Below are 12,213 nucleotides of genomic sequence, written 5' to 3'. Positions count from 1 at the left end.
CTGGCTTTCAAATTCAACCAAGTTGATTATTATTTCTCAACAAGTGTTTCATTAGTTTTGGCCTCCTGAACTTCTCTCCTGGCATTTCTCCCTATCTGCTAACCCTCGAAGCTCTCTGTACTATTCTCTGTATAGTTCTCCTCCTCCAAGAAGGCTTCTCTGATTACTCTTCTTCCATCAATGTTTATCTTACTTTGATTTGCATAATATTTACATTTAATTTGTTCCTACTTATCAGTAGAAACGATTTGCTGATTGCCTGGATGTTTTTTGTATCCCCAAAGAACAGGATCAATTGATTTTACTGTTTTTCTTTTTTATGGTACCTAAGACAATGCTGTGCTCCAATGAGCACCAAATATTTGTTAAAGGTACAAATCATGTTAATTAACTTTGCTACAAAAGGGAGACTTCATTCTTGATAGAAAATGAAATTAAGATAACTTTTACCTTGCTATATTTTTCTGATTTCTCAAAGACTAATTAGTGAGTCACGTGCACCTAAGTTTGGTAGTCTAGCAAAAAATTAGTTTAGTGGTGGATATTCTACCAGAATATTAGTCCAGTGGTTCTCAACCCTGGCTGTTCATTTGAATCAACCGGGAAGCTTTTAAAACTACCAATACCCAGGCCTCACCACAGATCAACTGAATCAGAATCCTTGCAGGTATGCCCAAGCAATGATTTGCATGTATCATATTGATATTTTGATTTGCACACATTGATATGTACAACCTCACTCTCATTAACAGATTTGTCTAAAGAATGAGCGTGTTCAAATGTGGTTTTGTTGTTGTCCTTAGAATCACAAAATTTTAGAACTGAGAGAAAACCAAGATTCTATCTGGATCAGTCCCTTTATTTTACAGCTGAGGACACCATGGCTTAAGAGAGATTGAGAGAGTAGCCTCACATAGTGGCACAGTGGTTGTTGAGTGACAGTTTGTATCTTGAATTAGCAAAATTCTCTGAACTCCAGTTCTGGAGCTGTAGCGACTAGACCAAGCTGTTTAGTTTTTTAATTTCTGCTTTCTTCTAAAGAAAATGTATAAAAAGTATTACATGTGAAAGATTTGGATTCTAAAAGCTGTTAGCACCAGGTGCTCCTTTAAGACCCTCAATTTGGCACATTCCAACTAGTCCATTGTCACGGCAGAGGAAATGCCACCGCAGGATATATCAAAGTCGAAAATAAATGACTAGTAACTATTTGCAGGGTTTTTTCATTGGCCCTGACCTATAAGTTCATAACATTTTATGCTATCAGAGCCCAGTGTTTCTAGCCCTTAACTATACCACTTACTAGCACACTTATTGCTTATGAGCAAGCTAATCAACACACTGAACTTCCCTTTTCTTTATAAAAAGGAAGATAGTGCCTGTCCTACTGACCTTGCATTTTTCAGCTATTACAAGGATTAAATCAGATGATCTACGTGGAGATATTTTGAGAACAGTAAAGCACTATTCATATATATGTACAGAATTATATTGCTACATCTCAGAGCAGTGACTTGTGAATAAATATTTGTTGCTTTGATTACCCAGGCTCTAAATCCTAATTCCTTGGCACCAAGCCATGCAAGAATCAACAGGAACTGGAGTTACCGCTGGACCAGAGACTCTAGTCACTGAAAGTATCACATAACTAAATATTCAGGGAGGTAAAGTGATGTAGTGACCCAGGATTTAGCTAGTCTAGGCTCTAGTCCCGGAGTCTGCTTTTAACTATTGATTTTGGACAAGTCATTTAATTTTTCTGGGACCAGAGTCTCGTCAGTGGTCAAAGGATGACTTGAATTAGAGTCAAAGATCCTTTTGATTTATAAAATCAGAATATTGGTGCTTAATTAAGATTTACTAAAGTACAATTTCCCAAGCCATTAATTCATGTGGTTTCACATTTTTTAAATCTCTTTTTGGAAGTACAGGGTTGGAGCCTAAAAACATAGCCTATTTCTGGTAAACAGGCATTTCAAACACATGTGTATAAGACCCTCTTTAAAAGAAACCTCTACTCAGATACTTTATGCTTGTTAGTATCCTGCGCAGGAGCCCTTGCTCCAAAAATAAATATATGGTTACCCAAAAAGCACGTAGTACAGTACTGGACAGAGAGTAAGCACCCGAATATTTTACGTTACAGCTCTCAGTGTGAGTCCCAGTTGGTGTAATCTAACTAATCTGAGCCTGATTTCCTATATGTAAATGGGAACAATACCTTCCTCAATGATCCACTGAGACGGTGTATATTAAAATGTTTTGTAAATGATTAAAAAAATAACTGGAAGATATTACTATTACCTAAGGAATACAGCTTACTATACCGTGACCTTTCCATGAACGTGCTTTGTAAAGAGATAGATTAAAATCTTTCTGACTTTATTATGGACACAGCACTTACCCCAATACCTGGCTCAACAAATATGCTCAATAAAGGTTTGCTGTGTGAAAAGTCTAATCCACAGAAAGACCAAAAGCTCCATGAGCTCAGATTGCATACTTGTTTTTATTTCTAAGTTCTCAGAGCCTAGCACAATGTCTGACACATAGAAAAAAAAACCCTCTAATTCCTCTTTAGCACAGCTCAAGAGGGAGAGGCAAGCAGGGCTGGCATGAAAGATGATTCTGGTAAAGGCTGCTGGGAATGGAAAACTGAAAGTTACTTGGAGAATTCATCCACTCTCTAGCAACTAGCTTGGGAGAGCAGAAAGAGCATAGATAGGTTCCAAGTTCAAATTCAGTTTCCAAATTCTGCAACCTCGGTAAATCAATCTATTAACCTCTCCAATACTCAGTTTCCTCATATTAAAATGAGAATAGTACCTCCCTCATAGGGTTAAGCACTAAAATGGAAGCTCCACAACAGCAGGGGCTTCATTTTGAGTCCACTGTAAACATACTGAACAGTTTTGAACGGTATTGAACAGTGCCTGGCACAGCATAGATGCTCAAATATTTGTTGACTTAATTTGTGAGAAATTGACTGAGATAACACAGGTAAAGTATTTAACAGAATGTCTGCATGTAGCGAACACTGAGCAAATGTGAGCCTCCATCATCATCACCATCACTATCATTACTAGTATATCCGTATTATCACATTTACCGGCGGTTGTAGAGCAGCTGCCTTTGGGGAAAGACGCTGATACAAATCTCGAATTCCCCATTTACTGGCTATGTGACTTAGGACAAATTACTTAATCTATTCGGGTTCCTACGGTTCCACAAAAATCTCAAGTGTCGTGAGAAATCACCTAACTCCGAGTCTGCAGTCCCGGCGGCACGCGATACAAGGCGGCTATTATTATTAAGGCAAAAAACCGCCGAGTCCCCTTTTTATCCGAGAACTGCCTGCAATTTCCCACATTATTGTAGCTGAATACATAGCATGACCGCAAACAAGGAAGGAAGGAAAGAATTTCAAAGAGACCGAAACCGCTGAACGAGAAAAGAGGGAATTAAACCGGTGCATGACAGTTCCCACCAAGGGGTGCCAGTCTCCGCGGCTGTCAACCAGTCCAACCAGCAAAGGCTCGAGCAGGACGGTCAGCTCCATAAGGAACAAAAAGGAGGCAGAGCCGACGCTTAGGCCCTCCCCCTAACGGTCTCTGGGCCGCTGGCCTCAGGCGGCCGCCGGACTCCAGTTTCCGGCCTTCGCAGGACCACACTTCCCAGCATGCCTTTGGAGGGAAGTCTTTCCCGCCGGATGACTACTAATCCCGACATGCCATTCGGCACTCCGGTAAGTTAGATGGAAGAGTGGAATGACCCTATTGCACGCAGGGAATTGTAGTCCATTTAGCTGCTGGCTCTTAGAGGGGCGGGGAAGAACCGGGTCGCTCTCGTCAGCTGAGGAGAATGATTCATAGAAGAGGGTCAGGAGAGAACAGTTCTGTCTGTGAAAGCACATTTAAAAGGCTGGACTCTTCTCCGAGGGAGGGAGAGGCAGGAGAGCTAGCAGGGCCTCGGGCCTGACTGCCCCCTCAGGCCGTTCGCCAGGCCTCTACCGAGTCCTGGGCCTTGTCGGGGGTGGCCGCGGGGCGCCGGTTGCTGGGGGACCAGTGACGTCGCGGGGTGAAAGTTGAGGGGCGGTGACGTCGGGCCTGCCCGGGCGGAGGCTGGCGGGTTGGAAGCAGAGGGAGGGAGGGAAGGAGGGAAGGAAGGAAGCTGGGAAGAAGCGAGCGAGCGAGTGGGGGCGCGAGGCGTTTACCTGGAGGCAGCGGCTTGGGCGCGCAGAGCGGCCGCGGCTCCCCCGCACCTGCGGCCATGGATGAGGAGCGCGCCCTCTACATCGTCCGGGCCGGCGAGGCGGGGGCTATCGAGCGGGTCCTGAGGGATTACAGCGATAAGGTAAAGAGCCCTGGCCCCGGGCGTGCGGTATAGCACCCTCGGGCCGCCCCCCGGGCTTGCACATCGCATCCCTCCCAACCCCCCTCATTCCGGGGATGCGCATTGCTCTCCCCTGAAAACGTTTCCGGCTTGGGCATGCGTGTTTGTGCCCCCAGCCTTTTCCATCCGTGCATCCTGTATCCCCACCCCCTGCCCCCACCCTCGCGCCCACCCCTCTGATTCCGGCCCAGCAGTGTGTCCCACGGTCCTCTTCCCAAGCGTGCAAGTCACACCCCCGGAATCCGTGAGCGTGCGTCTGTGCCCCTCTCATGGATGCATAAATGCACGCGAGTCCTCCTCACCTGCATAGCTTAAAAATAACGTGTTTCTGTGTATAAACACGGGCCTTGACATGCATAAAACGTATCAGCCACGATGGCAGTTCCTTATATACGTACAGGACTGTACAGTTTTCAATACGTGATGTCTCATATATATGGTCCAACTTGATTCTCAGAGAGTTTCCAGGGTAGATAGCATCATCCTCCCCATTTTATAGATGAGAAAACCGAGGCACTAGGAACTGAAATCACGCCAAGGTCATGGACATACTATGTTGTAACTGGGGGCAGACTAACTCCTAATAATACCTGTTGTTTGTATCACATTAACAGCTTTCCCATCCATTATCTCCTTTAATCTTGACAGCAATCCTGTGAGGTTTTATCTGCATTTTGCAATTGAGATTCTAGATCGGTTAAGTAACTTGCCCAAGGTCATACTTCTGAGCTGGGATTCCAACCTAGGTATTATTCTTTCCACTTTACAACTCTGCATGAAAAAGGTATCTTGTATATCCCAGTCACTTCTCTGAACGTCTCTTCAAGCAAGACTCGTTAGCTCTCCATTACTTTACCTTCCAGGAGTTTTATATGCTCACTCTTGAAGGTAACGTACCACACCTTTATTCTTCCATTTAGAAGACCACTTTATAGAAATAACTGACTTCTGTGAAAACACACCCAACACCATGTCACACCCTAGATATAACATCTTTCTTCCTTTCATTTGCCTCCATTCATAATTTCCCTTTCTGTGTTTCTGTGTTTGCTGTGTGCCCACCACTGCACTTCCATACACTTTGTATTGTTGAGCTGCCAGTATGCCATTTCTGCTCCATGTGGAGAAGATAAAAAAAATAAGGCACCTTCACTCCCATTTAATCTTCCCAACAATCCTATGAGGAAAGTGGTGGTATTCCCATTTCACAAACGATAAAATTTAGGATGATGTCACCTCAAGTCCACACAGTCATTGAGAGATGGGGCTGAGATTTGAATCTGGGTTTTCTGACTGCTCTTTTACAGTACCATGCTGCTTTCTTTGGGAGGATGCATGGATTCAGTTCTATTCATATCTTAGCTTCCTCACTTTCTGATACGCTTTACTGTTGCATATCTGCGTAATTTAGGAGAAATTAATTTAATGCACAGATGTACATATTGTGGAGATTACAGTCATCCCTTGGTATCTGCAGGGGATTGGTTCCAGGATCCTATACCTCCCCCATGGATACCAAAATCCATGGATGCTTAAGTCCCTTATATAAAATGGCATAATATTTGCATATAACCTACCCACATCCTCTCTTATAGTTTAAATCATCTCTAGATTACTAATAATACAATGTAAATGCTATGTAAATAGTTGTAAATACAATGCAAATGCTTTGTAGCTAGTTGCCAGTTAATTCAAGTTTTGCTTTTTGGAACTTTCTCCAATTTTTTCTCGAAATATTTTTGATCCATGGTTGGTTGAATTCACGGTTGTGAAACCTGCAGATATGGAGGCCCGACTGTATATTCATTCAACTTGATTTATAATTGCCTTCCAAAAAAGATTTGAGGCAGCTACAAACTGATTTTCAAAAGAAGGAAATACAACAGAAAACTTGGCCATTGTGTTGAATCAAGTAGTGTTTATTTAGCACTTATTATATCCCAGGTATCCAGCAATAAATAGGAACTTTCTTCTATGCAGAAGGGAGGAGGAAAAAACCTCGAACTGGATCTTATCTCCTCCTTCAATATTTTCTCCTTCCCTTCATGGCTAAACTAATTAGAAGTCCAGATTTGCTTCCTCCAGTTTATCTCTTCCTCTCCTTGATCTCCCTCCAGGTTGGTTTCCATTTACCATTCCTGGCCAAGTGCTGTCAGAGCTTAAGTTCTGGACATCCCCAGCTCTCCTTTCACATTGGGAATGGGTTTAAAGTTGTAATGCCCAGTGTGTATCATCTGGGGTGGTATTTTGGGGACCACGCTTGAGAATGCTGTGTCTTGACGTGCACCGGCGCGGCCAGCTCCTTCAGAGAAGAGCTCTCATGTTTAATGCTGATTATAGTAGGTCCAGAGTACAAAGAAAATAGCTGAGTTTTATGTTGGCAGTGGGGCTTTGCCCCTCAAGGCAGGAGACACTAGAGGCAGATGAAGAAGAAGGGGAAGCATGATTGCAGTGGTCTGGCAGTAAGAATGAGGAGGTGGAATTAAATTGCCCTGCTCTATGGGAAATGGAGTCTGAAACCCTGAAAAAGCACCTGGTTATTACCATGTGCCTCATTTTCCTTATCTGGAAGCATGGATTTGGGAAATGTTTAGAGTGAAGTGATTATGGGGCATTGAGGAGTCTAACCAAGAAGGGAAATGAATGATGTAGAGAGAGAATGATTGGTTCGTCGTTCTCAAAAGAAGGCAGCAAGTATAATGGAAAGAAGGTGGAATTTGGAGTCAGATAAATCTTGGTTCAGATCTGCCATTTATTAGTGTCATGACTATGGACAAGTTATTTTAAGGCTGAGTCCCAGTTTCCTTATCTGTAACATAGGGTTCTATCACCTAAGTTATTATGAGACCTGAATTAAGTGAAGTATAATGCTGAACGCTGTGCATAATGCATGTAGGAGGCATTCACTAATGGTCAAGGTGCTCAAGAGGTCCTGCGGCAAGAGCACGGGTTCTGGAGCCAGACTGCCTGAACTCTGATCCCCGGCTTACCATCCGCGTGGCATAGAGCAAGGTACTTAACTTTGCTGTGTCTCAGTTTCCCCATCTGCCAAACAGAGATAATAATAGTACCCACATCATAGGTTTGTTGTCAGGATTAAATCACTTATATGTGTAAATCATTTAGAACAGTGCCTGGCACTGAAGAAAAACCCATAACTGTTAGTTTTGAACAAAAAAAGTCAGGAATTAAGCATGTAGCATGGAGTTGACATAGCCTGATAAAAAAAAAAAATAGAGAATATACTCCATTCTTTCTTTCCTTGACCCGTGCACTTTTTAATGGTTAGCAAAATACTTGTACCGTGTTTAAAGTAACATTTACCCGTCTGGCTCCAGGTAACATCTAATTTCTACTGTGTTAAGGAGATTCTAATTTTCAAGATTTCTTCCTTCATTTACTGACCCTTCTTTTCTTGGGGAGAAGGAAGATCTATCTATCCTAGAAAAAAATGAAACTTGTCTGTTTCTCAAGGGCATAATGCAAGTTGACTCAGCATAGGAAAGTATTTTTTAAAAATAGGAAGAGTGGTTGTCCTTTTTCACTTTCAATTCATCTAACAGCATTTATTGAGTGCCTGCTATGTACTATGTATTATCCTACGTGCTTTCACATGTCATCACATATTAAAACTTATGAGGGTGACTGAAGTATTCTCCCTTTTTTTCGGGACTAGGAAATTGAGGTTCAGAAAGACAAAGTAACTGTCTACAGGCCTTAGGGCACATAGCTAGAAGTGGCAGACCTAGTCTTCGATTCAATATCCAGGGCTCTTTTTGCAAGGCCCTGTTGGCTTTCCACTGTCTATTCTGTGTTATTGAGCACAGAAGAGAAAGGGTTTTCAGGACTATTTCCTTTGGCTACTGTTGGGTCCCAGTCACCCCACTCCAGTAATAGAATGAGCTATTAATGTGGGAAGTACATATTGCTCTAGTCTAGGCTGTCCAAGCTTCTTCTCCTCTCCTAGGGCTTGTTCTGCTAACAGATTTAGTAGAGAGATTGGTTGGCATCATTATGATTATCAACAACAAACAGTGATCAAGAGCCTTGAGGGTGCATAGTAGTATCTTAGTTCCTTGAATCCAGGGTATTTAGACAAGAAGGAACCTCAAAGATAATTGGGTCCAACACTCTCAATTAATAGGAGAAGAAACTGAGGCCTAGCATCATCATCAATGTTGATAACCAGAGAGGTGGCTTGGTGGCCATAGAGGCCACCTAGACATATGATTACCCCTTAGCAAGCTCCAGTAGGATTCCATTATGGAAGTGTGGCAAGTTTATGGCCAAATGAAAGGTAAAAGTTATTTAAGATACAGACAGACATGTAGGTCTCTGAGAGTAGTCCTCATAAGAGAGGAAAACAACACTGATAGCAGTGAGGTCTTTATTTATGTGCTAGAAGAACCTGATTGATAGGGACCTAATATTGGGACAGTTCTAGAAGTACAGCCTCCACATTTGAATAGGATATATAAATATCCTGGACTATGTAAGAGGACTTTTTGTTTTACACTTTGAGGTTGCTTCTGAATGGATTGGCATATTCTAAATTCAATTTGTACTGCCTCACAATACCAGTATATTTGCTAATTAAATTAAGCCCTCATGTTAGTTAGGGCTTTTGAAAGCTTGCTTTCCTTCCTTCATTTCTTTTTTTTTTTAAATGTTGCGGTTTTGTAACAGGATCAGCCTTGCATTTAAAAAGAAAAATAAAAATTAGTCCTTGATACTATTCTAAATTATCACCTTGAGAGATATAATTTTATGTAGAAACCTTTTAAAAGATATTTTTATAACTTAACAAGGGGCTTTCCAAAAGACGATTTCTTTTTCTGTTCCCTTACCATAAATGCAAAAAAAAAAAAAAGTTTAGGAAAACTATTACATTGGCAACTAGGTACATTTATTCCAGATAATGTGTGGAATTAATATTTCACATATAATGGCAAAAATTAAGTTTCTTGTTTCTAAGTGCAATTATGTGTTTTCATTTGTAGTGAACCTTTACTAAGCTTCAGTTTATAACCATACAATCTAATAATTCTTGATCTTTTATTCAATGTTAGTTTTTACTAAACCTTGGGTCTGTAGATTCCTAAGTTATAGTCTTTGTTGTTTCTTCCTTCCTTTTCTTCTTTTCTTTCTTTCCTTGCTCATTCATTAGTCTATTTACCTTTTATATAAAATTTTTCTTTTAATTATAAAAATAATATACCAACAATGAGTTTTGTCAAAAGAATCACCAGCAATTCCACCAACCCTATATAGTTGTTTTTATTTTTGCATTTAACACTCAAGCCTTTGTTTGAAATCATCCATACATTTATGTAGGTACTGTCATCATAGACATACAGTTTGATGTTTTACTATTTTTCCACTTAACTGCCATCATAAATAATTTTTCATGTTGTTATAGAACTTTTTAACCTTTTTTTTTTTTTTTTGCGGTATGTGGGCCTCTCACTGTTGTGGCTTCTCCCGTTGCGGAGCACAGGCTCCGGACACGCAGGCTCAGCAGCCATGGCTCACGGGCCCAGCCGCTCCGCGGCATGTGGGATCTTCCCAGACCAGGGCACGAACCCGTGTCCCCTGCATTGGCAGGCGGACTCTCAACCACTGCGCCACCAGGGAAGCCCTAGCCATATTTTTAAAAAAATGGCAGTATAATACTCTCTCAGATGAATGCACAATGATTTATTTCATCAGTCTCCTGTTGTTGGATATTCAGGTTGTCTCTTTTTTTTCTTCCATAATACTCGATAGCACTGCAGTAAATATGATTACATATATAATTTTTCTCTCCCCTGGATGATCTCATTAGGATAAATTTCTAGCAGTAAAAGTTCTGGGTTAAAGGCTGTGAATATTTTTATGGTTTCTATTAGGTGCTGCCAAATCACTTTCATTTTTGAAGTTGGTGTCAATTTGTACTGCCTCCAGCAATATCACTCCTGGATTATTGATGCCCATTTCTCAGAGGGCTTTATGTCCTCAGTCTTGCTCTTCTTTGATCTGGCCTGTAAACTACCACCCAAAATATTCTTCCAGAATGAGTTCACACCTCCTTCAGAGTCTTCCCCTGGTTGCCTGTCACCTATATGCCAATTCAGGTATAAATTTTTACATCCAAGGCCTTACCACCTGACATCCATTTTAATTGTTTTGCAAACGGTATGTGAGGCAACTTCTCTTAGGTTTCCTCAAATGGCCCTTCTCCATTACCTCTAAGTCTTCCCTCTGACCATTTCTTACTTTCAGAACTGGTTCTCTGTCAACATTTCTCCATCTCATTTAATTTCAAAAATTGCTTCTTCTGCGAAGCTGTCAATGCAGAGCCACCTGTAATGATGATATCTTTAGTACTTACCGTGTTTAACTCCTGGTGGGTTGCCATGTTGCCAATGAGAAATACAAAGGAAAGGCAGAGAGATGTTCAGTAAAGATTTTTTTTAAATGAAAACTTAGGATCCGTAAGAGCACTTGGTTCTCTTGAATAAAACTTGAGAAGAGATTGAGGAACTTTATGCTCTATTTTTTGGTTACCATCACTCTCTGGCAGTGGACAGCTCAACTTACTCCATTCTCTATTTCAGCTACAGAGTGGAAAATATAGTGTTGCCAGTCATTTTAGGAGAGTCATGACATTCTTTTCTTTCAAATATTTTTCCTCAATATCATTGGCATCATCATTATTATCATCCTAATAGTTACTGAGTGTTTACTATCTTCCAGGCACTGAGATGGTACATTATATGTCGTAGCTGTTTTAACCCTCATGGCAGCTTTGTGAACTAGGTACCCCCTCTTTTCACATGGGAAATACAGTTATAATTTGTTACTTGCTTAACTAATAAGTGGTGGAGCCATGATTTAAACCCTCATTCTTACAGAATTACTTTTATGAAATGCCAGTCTATCAATTTCTTCCCTATCTGCAATTCTCTGGTGATTTCTTATTGCATATGATAAAGAAAGTACAAACTCCTCAGCAACATTGGAAGATCCTTCCAAATCTCTGTCCAGTCTACTTTCCCATTCTCATCTTTCTCCACTCCTCTCATCCGCTAACATGTGTCCTGTGTTTCTCTCTGACAGAGCTGCTTATTTTACAAATACATCATACCACTTCACAGATGAGCCTTTGTTTCCATCCCTAGAATGCTTTCCATTTGCCTGGCAAACTCCTATTCATCCCTCAAGGTCCAGCTCAAATGTTCTGTACTATATGCAAAGAATTCCAGATTTCCCTCGGTAGTTAGTGGCTCAGTACTATGTCTCTTCTGTATATATTTTTGCTTTAGTCTTTTGTACTGCTTTACAATTATTTGCTTACATGCCTCTCTTACTTTAATAAGAACTTTGAGACATGATATGGGAAGACAACTTTTTTATAGACATTAGGTATTTTTAAACATAGCAAAATCAAAAATCTGTGTATTTAAAATGACACTGTTTCCCTTTTTTCCCTCTTCAGCATAGGGCTACTTTCAAATTTGAATCAACAGATGAAGATAAAAGAAAGGTAAGCCTTGGTGTTACTGTGTGTGTGTGTGTGTGTGTGTGTGTGTGTGTGTCTGTATGTGTATGTATTTCATTCATGGACTTGATAAACAGTGGACTTGATTTCATCTGATAGTTTACTTTTCAGTTCCCCTTCAGTTTGGTTTTTAGAAACTCTGAGAATAAAGACAAGTGCCAGGTTTAGTATGGATTACACATAACACCCTCCTGCTCCATCCCCATAGGACCATTACATTTGCATAAATCAGGGGAATGGGAAGGGTTCAGAGGGGACTCTCATCCATATCTTCTCATCTC

The 12,213-nt window shown here is 41.0% G+C and overlaps 1 protein-coding gene across 8 annotated transcripts in view; it reads left to right on the top strand.

Moving 5' to 3' along the window:
* The first annotated feature begins 3,867 nt into the window (after positions 1-3,867).
* RIC8B (RIC8 guanine nucleotide exchange factor B) overlaps positions 3,868-12,213 on the top strand; it is a 116,979-nt gene continuing 108,633 nt past the window's right edge. For all 8 annotated transcript variants that reach the window (XR_004039298.2, XR_009565579.1, XR_004039297.2 and 5 more), the window contains exons 1-2: positions 3,868-4,353; positions 11,870-11,917. Coding sequence is in view for 4 of the 8 variants with exons in the window: in XM_030856169.2 (XP_030712029.1) it covers positions 4,270-4,353; positions 11,870-11,917 (132 nt within the window). In the remaining 4 variants the exon portion in view is untranslated. The remainder of the gene's footprint in view (positions 4,354-11,869; positions 11,918-12,213) is intronic.

Source organism: Globicephala melas, chromosome 10, assembly GCF_963455315.2.
Source record: "Globicephala melas chromosome 10, mGloMel1.2, whole genome shotgun sequence".
Taxonomy (NCBI): domain Eukaryota; kingdom Metazoa; phylum Chordata; class Mammalia; order Artiodactyla; family Delphinidae; genus Globicephala; species Globicephala melas.
The sequence above is the reverse complement of the archived record's forward strand: the minus strand, read 5'-3'. Positions and strand labels throughout refer to the sequence as shown.